The sequence below is a fragment of the Strix uralensis genome, chromosome 3 (assembly GCF_047716275.1).
Source record: "Strix uralensis isolate ZFMK-TIS-50842 chromosome 3, bStrUra1, whole genome shotgun sequence".
NCBI classification, from domain to species: domain Eukaryota; kingdom Metazoa; phylum Chordata; class Aves; order Strigiformes; family Strigidae; genus Strix; species Strix uralensis.
The window spans coordinates 77,328,677-77,345,082 of record NC_133974.1 but is presented as its reverse complement, the minus strand read 5'-3'; the positions used below and the strand labels follow the sequence as shown (position 1 = coordinate 77,345,082).

The 16,406-nt window shown below is 35.9% G+C and overlaps 1 protein-coding gene across 2 annotated transcripts in view; it reads left to right on the top strand.

Annotated features, from left to right (window-relative positions):
- The window catches only part of PRKN (parkin RBR E3 ubiquitin protein ligase), an 809,695-nt gene that overhangs the window by 397,278 nt on the left and 396,011 nt on the right, over positions 1–16,406 (top strand). For both annotated transcript variants that reach the window (XM_074862988.1, XM_074862987.1), the window contains exon 7: positions 14,604–14,719. In XM_074862988.1, coding sequence (XP_074719089.1) covers positions 14,604–14,719 — 116 coding nt within the window. The remainder of the gene's footprint in view (positions 1–14,603; positions 14,720–16,406) is intronic.

Sequence of the window (16,406 nt, the reverse complement as noted above, 5' to 3'; positions counted from 1 at the left end):
GCTGAGTTAGGAGCTCTGTGTGTTCAGGAAAGAGCTGAACATGGGTTTTCTAGTTTCTGTATAAAAGTTTGTGTTTTCCAAGGTGTTGCTGGGGAAGGTCATATTATGGATCTGGAAAAAGTGACTGGAAAGGTTACTTGTCATATTAAGAACTGGACTCCTTTGCTGTGGTAGGTAGTGTTTTAGAAGTGATGGGTTTTGTTTCCTCAAGACTGAGTCAGAGTGTGATAGTGGTTAAATGAGAAGTTCAAACTGTAAACATGTGACGGGGACAAAGCAAAACCACATCTGATACCCAGCTGTAACTTCTCTCTGAAACTGGAAGGGCGCATTTTTAGAATTTACAGGCCTGTACATTTAAATGAAGTGTGTATGTTTTACAGACAAATGTATTTCTCATTTTAACTAGCAATTACCCTGGAAGGAATTATCTCATGCAATGTACTTATCCAAGGTCTTCCTACATATGTACTACACATTCATGAACATACAGGCTGTGTGACGGAAAGTTTGTTTTCAAGTTGTGAGCTTACCTAGTGAACATTGCTGCTATTAAATAAAATAATGCCTGTGCAGAAAGAATAGCAGTCAGGAAGCTGCAAAGGCAGTGGTAAGTGCATGGCAGTGTTTGGCAAACTCTTGCTGTTTAATTGTTTATGCCATCTATGGGAGAATTTTGAAGTCTGAAAAAAGATTTGTCATAACAAATGCTGTAATAGACCTGTTATGTTTGTGTGAACACAACATTCATGAGGGCAAATTCATCTCATTGGCTCAGTTACCTTCACAAGCTGTACATCCTACACAGGGAACTCGAGCAACACAGATCACTATCTCTGCATTTGGCTCTGCCACCACACACCTGTTAGTCAGGGGCAGCTTTAAGTTCCACCAGTTGTTTTGCTAGAGTGCTGCTGGTGCTCCGGGCGGAGTGGGCCAAGTGCCTGTTTGCATGAACTCAGTGGCCGTGAGCACCCATGTGTTTACAGCACTGGGGACTTAGCATGGTGTGTTTGAAATTTTGTGAATAAGACAATGCATCTGGACTTTTGTTTTTGTTTAATGTCCATGGTAATATCTGTGTCTCGGTTTTTCCATTATTTTTCTGGTAGCCCATTACAAGGCCATGATTTTGGTCATGCATCTATATCTTTCAAATTATTGCTTTTTCTTACATAAAATTGAAGTAGTTTAATAATAAATTCAGTTGAAAGGTGGTTTTTTTAAAAAATACAGTTTTGAAATAATCTGCAAGTTAAACCTTCAACAGCAAGACAGATCTTATAATAAAAACTTTTTGAAATGTCAAATGCAGAACAGCGTGTTGTTTGTGGAAAACATTTTATACCATTCATGCACTGTTCATGCTCTTATTTAAGGATTCTGCTTTCGTGTAAATATATTCTTAGTCACACTTTCAAACAAAATTACTTTTTGATCTGAGTGAGGGCATGAATTTCTATGTATGTAAATTCTTTTGACAAAGTATGAATTTACAGCTACTTCTACAGGTAGAAACCTACTTAGTAAAATTGGGGTGCAGAAAGTGTTTTGTGATGAAGGGTAGAAGAGTCCTGCCCACAGTAACCTGCCTGGTCAGAAGACCTGAGGAAATCAGAATGCGAAATAGCACCAGTTAGGAAGAAAATGTGTTTCCAGAAGTAGAGAGATGCAAACCATGCCCCACTTACTGTTCCTAGGACGACCACAAGGTCAAATGTTGCTGGTAAAATTCCACATGCCTAAAGGCCAAATGGCACAGTATAGCTTATCTGCAGCTAGTAAATTTTCTCAGTCCCCAAAACAGGGATGCAAACCATGTTACCACGAACTGCACCTGGGTGTGCCCCCTCCTGAAGTCTGCTTGTGAGACATGCTGGCTGGCACCATCTAAAACTGCAACTGTGTATGGATGGCTGTGTTCAATTACCCAGAAAGGCTCTTGGATATTCTTTAACAATAAGCTGTTTGCTAGTGTGGATGTAGCCTTATACTCCCTGGATACAATACGCTAAGTTAGGAAAAACAATTCCTTTTTTTTTTTTTTTTTTTTTCCTGCTTGTTTCTACAATGAAGACAGTGTAAATAGATAAAACGTTTGCTGGGAAAACCAAATGAAATCACTTCAGTAAAAACAGTCTACCAAGGCACCATCAGCATTATATTAAAGCTATGCAAATAGCCATCTACACTAGATAATATGCCTATGTGTTATATTGTCTCAAAGGAAAAATGTCCACATCTTTCTGTTTTTAATAATAGAAAATACCTTTTCAAATCAGATACTGTGCTGTGAACTACTGATAAATGTTGGCTTCTTCTGTACTGGTGTGCACATGAAATAATTTTGTTGTGTTAAATGCTTGTTTAACTTGCTACATTTTTCATATTTCTTATGCTAGAAACTATAGGTAAGAGTGCAATGCAAACATAGATTTCTTTTTTTCCTAAGGTTGTACAGGAGATAATGGATTTCCCACTCTGACATTTTCTAGCTCATCTTGCATATATATTGCATCTAGCTCATCTGTATATATTATATATTGAAAATATATTTTTAAAAAAAACAACAAAATCAACAGAGAACATTCAAGGCTAGTGAACAAATTCATTTTATTGCTAAAATTTTAGTGACTTTTGCAGTACAAGATTAGTCAGAGAGAAGAGGGTTTTTTGGAGGTGGTTTTTTTGTGGTTTTTGTTTGTTTGTCCCCTCTACCCACTTTATTTACTGCAGTCCTCTGTAACTTTCAAGAACATCTAGTAACCTGTAAGTAAGAACCTCCGGGGAAAGTTTTTGCAAGAGTTTAGCCTATAACACCATTTTATTAGGTAGTGGTATATTTGATTCCATAAGAATGCTCTGTGGTTTTTTTAATGTGTGAGTCATGTAAAACACTGGATACTTATTTGTATTTCATAATTTTGAAGTAACAAATCGTGCGTTTATATATTGAAATTATAACAGGATTGTGAGGTGTTTCTACTAGACATTATAGTTCAAATTTCACTTTTTAAAACATTATCTGAAAAGCTTATCTCACTAATGAAACATCTTTATCTCATTCCAGAGAAGTGGAAGGAACAATTGTTACATTCCTTGTGTAAGGAATTATGTACAGATTATACTTCGCTGAAACCAATAAAATGAACTAAACATATACATAGTTCTCTTCCCTCCTCAGATGATGGCAATATGAATCAACTATTTGCTTTTGTTTATTCATGTGACTATATTTAACATCATTCCTTGTTTTCTGTTTATCATATGTTCTAGGCATCATGAAGGGTATTTTGTTTGGTTGCTTTTTGTTTTAAGAAAGCTTCAGTTTGATGCAGTGCAACTATTCCATCTGACTGCTCAGTCCACATAGAAGTAAAAGATTTAAACCAGAGATTCAGGGGACTGAAAAACACTAAACACACACATCTAAATTTACTCCCAACCCCATCAACTCTGGCAACTGGACAAACCTGAAAAATAATTATTGGAAAAATTTTGCAGAATTTCCCCAAACTTTTGAGTCTAATGTGTCTTGCTCTATATGGGTTAGACATCACCTCTGTGTGTGTGGGTGAGACACAAGACCTGCTGTTTAGCACCTTTGTAGAAAGGAGATTATTAGGAGCATAAACCTCAAAATAATTGAGTAGAACTCAATTGAGACTTAAGAACAGCATAGCTATAGGTATGCTAACAGAATGCATAGTCATGACAAAGAAGATGCTTCAAAAGAAAAGCAATAAGCTGCTGAGTGGCAAATAGACTTCAAAAAATGCATCACCTAGTCAGTATTCAGGAGGTGCCAAACAAATATTCATTAGTACATTTTTGAGTTTTCAGAGAAAAAGGCAAGCATATCTCCTACAGAGGGAGAGAATAACATTTCTGCAATTTCCTCCTTTTCCTCCTCTCAGTGTTCCCAGTGTAACTGGGCAGTGTCTTGGCTGGCTTGTTCTCATTCATATCCTGATCTATGGCAGGCATTGGAAACATGACAGAACAAACTGTCCAATTTTTCAAAGCTGAGACACAGAGATGAGCCAAAGAGCTACTCCTGTAGTATTACAGCCTAATTCTGTCTGCCCAGCGTCCTCACATAAATACCGATGCTCCCCCTGAGGCAGCCTTAGTGCTAAATGAAAGGTGTCTTAGTACTGCCTTTCAGCTATGTTACAGACTTGTAGATCATCTATATGGTTAATGAACGGATGTGAAGCTCTAGGACATTGGTGACATTAGCTGAAGGCTGAAAACCTAAAACCAAAAATAACAGTCATTTTTTAATATGACTGTTGGGTTAAAAATACCTTTTTTCCCTAAGCTTTGAACCTAACCCGTTCCTTTGATACCAAGGGATGGACAAAATTTACATGTTTCAGTTGTAATAGGATCAGATGGATGGGAATCTACTGCATATATTGCAGAAACACAGCAATATTTACAGACTAGACTGTGGAATATGTCATGTTGTATAGAATACTCATTAAATGTAACAGTCAGTTAAAGAAATTATGTAGTTTACTTAGATATTTGTGGTTTTTTAACTGTGCGGGCTTTTCTCTGAAGCTCAAGATAAGATTCTTTGGGAGACCTTACAATGTAATGTCACCTGTGTAGTATTTACAGCTCAAGTATGGAAGTCCTGTTCCTTGTAAGTTTTAGATTTATTCTATAGTCATTTTGAATTCTTGATCACTATCTTTACCCCAAGTTCTTGTTAGCATGGTTGGAAAAGAAACAAATCACTCAAAACTGTAGCTGCAAACAAGTTCTTGTGCCATAAGAAGCATGGCCTGAGAATCTGATATCATACAGCATTTGAGTTTCTTCCCTCCTTGAGCCCTTTTTGTGGCTTACATTCACATAAAAATTCAAATCTGATTGCCAGAGGAAATTAAGCTCAAAGTAAAGGATTTATTCTCTACAGGAAACACTTGATAACAAATTTAGACAGCTGGATTCTACTTTAAAAGAGACTGATGGGAAAGTTTTCAGTCCTAGAAATCAGCACTAACATTCAGGACATGACAACTGTAATACATTCAAAGTAGCTACTCTGAAACTGAGACTTCCTCAGTAATTCAGAGGAACATTTCCAAAATAAACTGTTTCATACATGCTGGAACCTGGTGAACAAATTCAACAGAACAATTTGGTTTGGGCTCCAGAGGATGGGCTAGGTCATTTAATCTTCCTGACAACTGCAGTCTTGGTTTAGCCCAGAAGTTAGTGTTGGTCAGAGATGGTATTTCTAAATGAAACATGTATGAAAAAAGTTAGGAGCAGAGAGTGGGAGGGGAGAGTTTACATTCTTCCAGGGCAAGGAAGTTGTGAACTTTTCATTTTATATGAAAGCATAGCCATTTTCATTGAAATGTTGTTTACTTACAACCATCTTAATGTTTATGGTAGGTACAGTACAGTACCTGTGACATGTTGGTTATGCATTTCTGGTGATTGGCTAAATGTCTATAGGGCCTTTGAGTTCACTATGAGGTGACTTTCCAGGCAAAGATCTACTTTATAAGGAGACAGAATGCCCTACAGCCTTCATCTCTCTGTCTATACTATGAGAAAATGGGTGATAGAATAGCTGGATCATGCTGAAGACTCCTGTTCATTCTGTACTTGTGTCATGGAATATTGCTACTCGAAGGAATGACAGCAGAATTAGTAACAGGATTGTTTGAGCCTGAGCAGAAAAATGAAGTAAGTGTGGTGTGTGGCTGTCTTTAGACAAGCAAAGCAAATGAGAAATGCTGCTGTTAAAAACAAGAAAAGTCACTTTCACACAGAATACTTTCCTGGGTGGTTGAAATAGTATTGTGTGGGCAGCACAAGCAAAGGGATTCCCAAGGCATTTGTGCCCTTTGTTTCTTTGTGTCTTTTCTAGTAGACAAGGAAAGAATAATACATGATAGGTACTGCATTTCTTGTTGCTTTTCTTACACACGAATGTCCTACAAAACTATAGTTGCACACTATCTCCAGAGGCCAGATATCATTATAACCTTGTATAGCTAATAACCCATCATGCCAGTTATTTGAATCTTAATTATATCCATCTCCTCTTTTTAAATTTTAATACAAATTAACTGAAAAGTAATAACTGGCATTTTTTTTTGTAGAGCAGACAATAGATATGCCGTCTGGATGCACCATTGTACAAAAACATCCATGTTGGTATAAATCACTGAAAATCACATATAATAAGTGGTGGCTCCCTCAGAAATGGATAGTAAGATCTTTCCAATCATTAATTATCTTGGTTAAAACTAAATGGTAGCTATAGCTGTCCTGTTATTAATTATTAATTTTTGAACAATATTTCTGTTGTTCTTTCAGTGAATTCTGGAAAAATGAAAGATGGAAATGTTGTCCCTTGGCAAGGGGAATAAATATGTAAACAAGAGATTGTTTGGGTTTGGTTTCTTTGCATGTGTGTTTGTGGTTTGTTTTTTTTAAGAATGTGGATAAGAGTGGGATCTGGGTATGATGAGAATAGAGACTGTTGCTATTTTGTAGCCCTTGAAAGTGTCTTATAAAAAATAATTTGTGATGAGTTTTTAGACAGATTTCTATATGCCTAAAACTTGGCTTTAATTGACTCATTCAGGACTAAAACACTAAGTCTTGTAAAGAGTTATGCATAGCATGAACATTTCCCATCCCATAATCCTGCTAAACTCAAAATACTTTCCATATCGTACACTATCTGTTCAAATATTTGATATGCAACAAATTGTTTTTGATATTCTCAACTGAATAAAAGGTATGGTGAACATGTTTGATTCTGAGAGAAAGTAGTGGAACTGTATAGTTGGTTTTTTTTTTTTTTTTTTTTTCTTACATGAACTTTATTTAAAGTCAGCTAAGAAGAAAAAGGAGATATTGTAAAGATGTGTTGACACTTTCTGAAATATAATGTGTCTTTTAGTCACTTGGACACATTTAGATTGCAACTGTTACTACTGAACAGAAAGTTTGGAAAAATGCTGGAGAGTAACATTTCTGTTGCAAACTGATGCCTGTCTCAAAAATGTAATAATTTGAAGTTAACTCCCTCCCTCCCCCATCTTTCACACAGGTCAAAGTTGATGTATTCACTGAGACCAAGCATACTCTGACAGCCTCAGTAAAGAGTTGGCAAAAGATACTCATACTAAAGAGCTTTTATAGTGAATAACAGATCTTTATTATTCTTAGCCAGAGGCATTTTGAGAAGGGCAATGGGGTTTGGTCAGAAAGCAGATATTAGAGAGATGCTCATATTTCTTCTAGATGTTTATGCTGCTTTTGTTTCTTGCCAAATTAAATAAGTATATACTTACAGACATTGAATTGTAATATATCAGTACTTTATTGTCATTCTTCACATCAAAAGATGTTTCAACTTATCTTTGAGGTCAGCTTAATTATCAGCAGTATATTAACAAGCCTTACTACATAATATTTGATCTTTCCTGGGACATCAGTTTTTCACCTTGTATCCCATAAACACATTTCTTCCAAAGTTCGTATTTCTGACAGCATCCATGAACTACCATGCTGTCCTCCTACTGCACATCCTACAGCAGAGATTCTGTGGATTTGAAAGTGTAAGGGCTGGGGAAATTTGTGTAGAAATGTATGTAAAATATGCTGGTATTGGTGGCATCCTTTTATTTTTGTTCTTGCTGATTATTATTGTTATTGTTATTATTGTTGTTATTATTAATGTTGTTGTTATTATTGTTATTGTTATTATTATTGTGATTCCATTCCTGTAGGTCCAAGATCAGATGCTGAGTTTTTCACTGGATCTTCTCTTTCAAATAGAAAAATTGCTTGAAGAATTTTTTTATGGCAAAGAAATGTCACCTGAGTGTAGAGATTATGCTTTCGAAAGATTCATATTAGTACTGGTATATGAGTGGTTAAAGTGACCAACATCTTTAATCTTTGCATCACAGTATTCCTGAAGTCTGTGCTAAGGACCTTCAAATCCACTGTCACTTAATAACTTTGATTATTGTCCTGCTTAATCTTAATAGAGAATTAGCAATGACTTGCATGCATTATTTTACCTTTTGTGGTGATCAATTTATATATTTCTTTAACACTGAAACAGTGCTTAAGGAGTTAACGTGCTGCAGCCTGAATGATTGTCTAATGCTATGCACAAATCCTTTCCCTCCAACTGAGTTAACAGTTCGTTTGTCCATAACTGCTGAGGCAGTCCATGAGAGCTGTATTTATCAGTCCTTTGGCTAGGAGGTGATCCAGCTAGCCATGCCCAAGGGGCAGTTGCATTTCCCAGCTTAGGAAAGTCAGCTGCCCTTTGGAAGAGTGTTTACATTATTGATATCATGATCAAGCTTTGAGTTTATGAATCACAGGAAATCCACAGAGAAAAGGTTTGATTCAAGTAGGAAAGAAATATTCCTGAATGAAGATCATCTTAAAGTTGTGTTGATGACAAGAGCGGAACCTAACGTTAGTTTCTCAGCTACAAGTGTTGTAATAAAAGTTCCAGATGACTCCAAACATAAAAGAAACAGAAGAATGCTTGTCTGAAATTTAGGTAGCTATAGGAATGTTTTTGTTTTATTTGTGTTTTTTTGACTCTACACCCAATTACATTGCAAATTGTTAATCATTTTCTTCCTTTGATCTTAACAGCTGTTTAGGTCTCAGAGCCATTGCTTCGTAAAAACAAACTGTGCAGAGTAGCATTCAGCAAATAATTGGTACTAGGTGGTGCTCACGATGCTCAATAACTGATCTGAGGTTCTTGGTAGTATCTGCTGAGCTGCATAGGGGAATTGGGAAGTTGGTAGTGCACACCACTGTTTTGAGGAAGATGTCTTCCAGTAACCAGAGCTACTCAAAATACTGTTGCCTCACAGAAGAAAGTGGAGAGCAGTCTTATGTGTACAATGCATTCATGAGTCTATCACAATATCATTTAAGACTTTGTTGTTGTAATCTCTAAGTATTATTCTTCGGCTGTACAGCCTTCCTCATATTAGTTAGCCAATGTAATTCAAACAGCTTTTCTAACACTTTTTCCATATTTAACTTTAAAAGCAGAGCCTTCTCCACATATGAACTGTGATGTTTTACAGATATTTTTTCTTTTCCGTCACAGAGATATTCCTATGGCCTGGAAAGCCACTGCCTGCAATTCTTCTGGGATGTGGGAACCTTAAAGTGTCTCTGCTCAGAGTTGAACCCAGTCTTCCCAGAACATCCCAGAAGAAATGTTTGATTCCACAGTGTTCTGAAAGTGTGTTTCTTTCAATCTGTCCTCAGACCCACTGAATATCTACTGAATTTTTCAGCTGGAAAAGGAAATGAAGCATTATCACAGGAGTGTGCCCCAATGACATTGAAGTTTTCTCTCATTCAGGGGAATAATTATGGTGATACAGACAAAAGGAAATTTAAGAGTGCTGATAATTTGAAAAATGAGAACTACACCTTCAATGGCTATAACAGATTAATAAATGGCTTTGCCTATCAGTCCTAAATAAACACATGTGTAGGTAATTCAGGGGAAAAATACCATAAGGCCCCCACCTTGTTCTGTAGCTTATTAAGAAAAGGGAATAAGAAAGACAAAGGCTGAACTTCCTTAGGATTTTTAACTAACTTACACAGCAGTGAATGAGAAGCAGGGGAAGCAACCTGTATTTTCATGCATATGTGCTATATATCAGCTGAAGTACAGGCTATCATGGTACTTGTTAGCAAACAGCAATGCTTCTTCTGACAGTGCAGTAAACTGGGCTGGGGAACATGTATCAGAAGGGTAAAATTTCTTCTGGGCTTTGTTCTGTTTCAGACCCTGACTTCCTACTGATGGTTTGTGTATGACTTCGGTCTTTTACTTACATTGGTTACTTGACCATATAGAAGGCAGTTCACTTAGCATTAGCAGTTAAGGGTGTGCAAACCCCTGCTTTGTTTCAAAAGCCAGAATTTAGGGAGATATATTTTTGGTAAAATATCAAAGAAGATTGGGGGTTTTTTTATAAACTTGAGCATTTTCTCCTTGAGTTTCATAAAAAGTAGCTGACACTGACCATGCATCTTCGAACCTTTTCTTCCCCCTTGCACTTTTTATGATGTTGTGTGACACAAAAGCGATAACAGGAGTGAAGAATATGACAAAGTATGTAAGAGCAATGCCTGTTCCCTTCTCTGAACAGCAATCCATCAGGTACCCTGCCAAAAGGAAGACATTTGTAGTGTTAAATAGAATGTTCACAATTTCACGGGACCTATGCCTTTAGGCAAGAAAATGATCTAAAGGTATTCACTGTAGTAGAAGGTGACCATAAAACTACTCACTTTCAGAACTAAGAAGCACTAAATTTTGTCTTGGCTTTTGCAGTAATTTCTTGACATCCGTACTCATTGCTGAACAGAAATACTTAACAAAAAAAAGGCATTCATCAGAAATTTTTGTACCAAATGAGAACACAAGTGCAGAAAGGAGGAATAATGTGATTTCTTCTCTCTTAAAATATTTTAGAAGTTGTCAGACAGTGATAAAGGCTGCATGAATTTTTTCCCATCCCTTTTATGTTATTCTGTAAGGGGTTTTTGCTATTTTTTACTAAAATTCTGAAAGTATTGTCTTCTATAGCATAACATAAGTTTAGAGAGACATTTTAACACCAACCTTAAGAAGAACAACTGCTCTTATGAGTGTGACAGTCTGTGGCAAAATGAGAGGATAAGTCCTAAATTGGCTGGCTCTGAGGTCTCTACGCCTGTGTGGAGATTAACCTTGAAACATAAATGATTTAGATTGAACAATCCAGCAAATTTCCCTCCTTAGGCTATCATACACCACATGAGAGACTAAATAAAAGAATAGCTACATTTACATGCCAGATGACATGCAAGGTTGAAGAGTGAGAAATGGTCAAACTCTTCCCACTTTTATTTTGCTCTCCACAATTTCGTTGCTGGAATCAGTTGAGAAACAACTTGTGATGGTGGGTTATCTTTCTTTGTAACTTCATACATATATGCTCTGGCATACAAAGGTCGTGCTTGCATCACAAGAAGTATGTTAAGTTTCTGGGAAATCTGGTAGATGTAACAAATGAATACTTGTGAATTGTTTATTTACACAACGTGTAAAACCAGGCCACATAAATTTTTATTTGCAACTGGAAACTTAATTAAGTTCATGACTTTTAAAAGCCTTCAGACAATTGGAATTTGTATTACTACGATAAAAATAAGAAATGCAGAAATGCAGTCCACACTACACCAGAACTGTCAGGCACTCAGCATGGTAAGTTTTTCAGATTCCAATCTCTCCTTGTATTTCTGAACTCAGCATCACAGCACTGATGTCTCAGGCTTACAGCCTGTTGTGTTGATTTTATAGAATTGTGCATTGTGTGGGTTGTTACCTTCGTTTTTGCAAGGATGAACATTTTATAAGGGTTAGTTTTACTTACTGAAAGTCTCCACACATTTGTTATAAATGAATTTTTTATTCTTTAATCTTGAAGATTTCTTCTGAACAGATGACATAATCTTGAGGGATTGGTTTTTTCTATAATTTTAACAAGCCCTCTGTTCTGTTTGTATTTAATACTTAAGATTTGGCATTTCTTTAATTGCAGTTTACTCAAGCAAGGAGTCTTTCAAAGAATAGTTTTGGAGAGTGGCAATATCTTATTCTTATATCTTTTCTTATTTCAAATAGTATTTTCACATTCCATAATGTTCTCTATTCAGCAACATCAAAGTGCATTGTAAATATAATTAGAGAAATTTTCTTAAAGCAGTTTTTGGGCTGATAAACAGAAATATAGAGAAGTAATTTTCCTAATGCTACAGAGAAAGTATTTGGGGAATGTAGCACAAGACTCTTGACCTTTTTTTTCCTTGCTTTTTTTTTGTCCTCGAGTTAGAGGCAATATTCCATACATCTTAGAGTATGGAATAAGAAATATATGCCTTTATTTCCCTTCCATCTTAATTAAATAGTTTTCATGATGAAAAACTTCTAGCCATTGTGTGGTATTATCAAAAGCAATCAGAATCACCAAACAGACCCACTCTTTAGGAAAAAAAAAAAAGAGTAAAGCTATTTCACGTGTTTTAGAGCTTAATTCCTTTATTACTCTTTTTCTTTTTGCTTGTGACCCAAAGAAAGTTTTATTATACTTAGTAAGTAATTTTATCAAAAAATATTTTTCTTCTGTATGTTTCCTTGCCCATAGTTCATCTGTTCTGGATTAGTGAGTTGTCAGTATTCTCTTAGTTGTATGCAGATGTACTGAAGCAAGGGGATATTTTCAAGACTACTTCTAAATCCTTCTTACCATTTAATTCAAACAAAAGTAAAATCAAAGGACAAAGAAAACCCAAGCTCCAAAACCCATTAGCAAATAATACAAAGATTATGGATACATTTTTAAAGGTTGAAAAAAAATTAAAGTTACAGATTGTGTAAGGTTCTAATGTGCTTCAGACAAATGTGTAGTTCCATTGACTCATTCTCGATTGCTGAAACGCTTCAAGTTGAGCTGATATTTAACAGCTGTGTGTGTAACTGGGTCTTGAACAAGAGAAGAAACATGGAAGGTCTCAAGTCTTGTCTAAGGATGACTTTAAGCCTATTTTCTTGTTTGGGACTACTTCCTGATGTAATGAAACAGGACAGAAAGATGATTTAGTTATTAAAAAAAAAGTTAGCTCTATGTAAATATGTACAGGTGACTACTTCAAAAATTTTGTGAACAATTACTTGGTTTTAAAAATAGGCTTGTCTTTAAACTAGACTCTTAACACTTAGTTCTCTTAAACTGCTACTAACGCATGCTTCACTCAAAGAGTTCTTAACTTATACTGGAGTTTGAATATTTTATTTGTGTTGGATCTATTGCATATATGGGTGCTTCTCTGAGAAGCAGGACTGACTAACCTAGGAGGAAGGTTGTAGTAATACTTCTCATATTCTGGTTACCAGCTTCCACCTTAGAGGTATTACTGGGTAGTACTATATTTGTCTCATGTAGAAATACACAATATATCTAAATGATCACCACTGAGAAAAAAAGTAATTGGCAGTTGTTTTGCAGACAGAGAGTTCCCTACTGCAAGGCTCAAGGCAGTGAGAAAGCAAAAGCTTTTTCTGGACTGATTTTAGTACAGTATTGTAGTAAATCTCAGTGCAATGCTGTATAGAGGGCAAGATGATTTTTGTATTAAACAAAATTGATTTCATTCAGCCGCACTCATTCTTTTGTATTCATATACTAATAAGCACTAAAGTATGTGTCCAGATGGTCTAACTAGGAACTTGGAGTGACACTAGGAAACTCCACCTAGCAAGTCTTTTTCTGGCTTTTGGGTTGTTCTTAATGCTGGGTTTTCAGTTTAGACTTTTTGGTTTTAGATTTTTGCACCCTAAAGAAGTTGACAGTAACTGTAATATTTTTTTCCTTCATCCTGTCACACCTCTAAGTCACTAGGGAATGCCGCTGATTTATTCACTGTCTCTGTGTCTTTTTCTCTTGCTGCAGTTTATTCTTTCTTTTTCTTTTTTCCTTTTTTTTAGGATTTTTTTTCCCCAGTCTGGGTGTCTTGAAAATCATCTGTGATCTTAATATCTTGATGCCATCAACACCTGTCATTCTTCTATGCCTTCTTTTCATCATTTCTTCTGATGCTTTTATACCCTTACCTTCCAATTCACACTTCATTTATACCAGTCTTAATGTTTTCATCACATATCTCCACAATTTGATACTGGAAAAAGGTCTCATAGGAACAAAGAAACTGCAAACTGTAATCTGTGGCTCCTACTGCAAAGCACATCTTCAGACTGCTTTTATTTACATGTGTATAGAGTGATTTGGACATTTAAAACAATCTCTTGTAACAAAACCTTATCAAAGCACAGCATGATTGGTATGGCTTTCTCTGGGGTGCAGTAGAAAAGAGAATAAAACATACAGTTGTGTAAAAAGTATTATGCTAATGAAAGCAGTCTAAGAGGCTATATAGACCTGTATGGACTAAAGCAACTTAATTCAAACACAATATAATATATAATTGCAAATGTAATATGTGTACCAAGAGAGCTAGAGCTTCCCTTTAATATGATGTTAAAATTGTATTGTATAGATTTCCAACATCACCAAAGCAGGGCCAGACTTTACTAATTTGTAGCTAAAGTTCTGTGTTCTAAAGTTCAGAAAATGGTAACATCTGTAACAAAAAAAAAGTGTAAATATTAATTCATAGTGACAATGCTTACTATTCTGCCTTTGATGACTATACTTAGATGAAGTCAAGATGAACTAAATTTTTTTCTATAAATCTAGAAAATCACAGAAGGTCACTGATACCAACTTAGTACACAAGTAGAGATCTTCTTTGCTAGGGAAATCACTGAACAAAATACACAGCTAGACTAGTATTTTTGCAAGAGATTCCTTGTAAACCTTTCCTAATGATTGTCCTCCTTTTCTGTTGGCAGTGGTGATTTGTCTGTTGTCTCAAATGTCAGTTAGCCTAAGATAAAGGGAGGACATGAGCGGCAGGTATGTAATCTTCTCTTTATCTCTCCTTCAATATTTCAGGAGTTTTACTTTAAATGTGGAGCACACCCAACCACTGACAGTGAAACATCTGTGGCTTTGAACCTCATTACAACAAACAGTCGCTGTATCACATGTATAACATGCACAGATATTAGGTAAGTACAACAAAAAGTGTCAGAGATGCACAGTCTCAGCGCTTCAGAGTACTTATCACTTTCAAAGCTGCTTTTCCTCTGCTGGTGTTCCTTTTTAAACTTTTTTTTTCCCCCTGGTAAATAGGCCACATTCTCAGGTGTGTTTTTTTCTTGCTGGTACAAATAATTGATTACAATTTATATTTTTGTACCTGAGTTGAGTTGCAGGTGGAAATCTGACTGCTAACTACAACCTGAAGTGCTCAAGGTAGTGGCATAAGTGTGTAGATCTTTGCTGCTAATCCATATTTAAGAAGGGAAGAAAACCCAATTTTGAGGGGGACAAAGTGTTCCTGCAGAAAGGAACCCTTTGGTGTTTGTTTTATAAATCAATGTGTAATTTCTTATGATGCATCTGTTCTCCTGTTCTTGTTTATTGCGGTTTTAAATACTGTAATCCATCTTACTGGATAGTATTTGGACATATACGTTCAAGAATACCATTACTTGCAAATGCACGGATTAAAAACCAATTGCCTGAGAAAGACAGTGAAGAATTACTTCAAACACATTTACCTACTGTTTAGGAGACGTTTTGAGGTGGAACCTCAAAACTAATAACACCATGTTATATGTGCACTGTAAGTATTGCTATTGATTGCTCTGTATTTTGCAATAGAAGAAAGAATTTAGAGAAATCTTATAATATACCAGGAAGTATGAATGAAAGTGTTAGGAGACATCTTTTGGGGAAAGAAAAACTGGATTCCTGGAAGTAAACTTCCTGTTGGAAATAGTAGGTGATTGTTCTGATTCTATGCCAGGTCTAGTATAGTTTTTTTATGTTCTGCTTGTGTGTTGCTGCGTTGATTGCAGCTGATTGCTTGCTGACAGTCTTGGGCTCAAGAAAATTAGTCTTAGAGATTAAATGATAATTGTGCATTGAAGAGAAGAGTACGGTGTCCATCACTTCCCATGTACACAGCATTTACAACATTGCTGTGTGTCTCTTTCAGAGGCTACCTTGCAGGCGCAGTACATGCTGAATTACTTAGATAGCTCATCCCTAATGGTTAGGTAAGCATCAGTATTAGCCTCTCTGTAATTAAGGATAATATGACGTTTCCATTTTGAGCCCAGCTTTCACCTTTTCCCAAGACCAAGAGGGAGGAATATCAGCCATAAACAACATCCTTACTTAGGCTTGAGAACTGGTTATAATTATTTCTATCAAATTTGAAATAGATATGTTGACATTTTCCTGAATTGATACATTCAGTACAGACCTATTCACCCATATTCATGAAGTTGTAATTTTTTCCTCTGTTTTGTGGCAAAATCCCAAAGAAAGGAAAGAGGAAAGACTTAATTTTCTGTATTTGCTTAGCTGAACGGTTCCCAGAACTAACTGTGGCCTCCTAAACTTTACTAGTAAAGTTCAGTGGCATTATTTATTGACATGTTACAAAAGCATATCAATTTTCATTAATTTAAATTAAGGCATCAAATAATCATGGGAGACCAAAGTTTCACTAGACTTTTAGCTTATCACACAATCTGGGAATATTTATTTATGAATAAACTTGTTGGATTTATACACTGAACAGGGAAGGAAGACACGTCTTCCTGTCAGCCTCATGCTGTTCAGATTCTATCTAGCTTGCAGGACCCGTTCTGAGATGCCATTATGTGATATTAAAGTATTGTA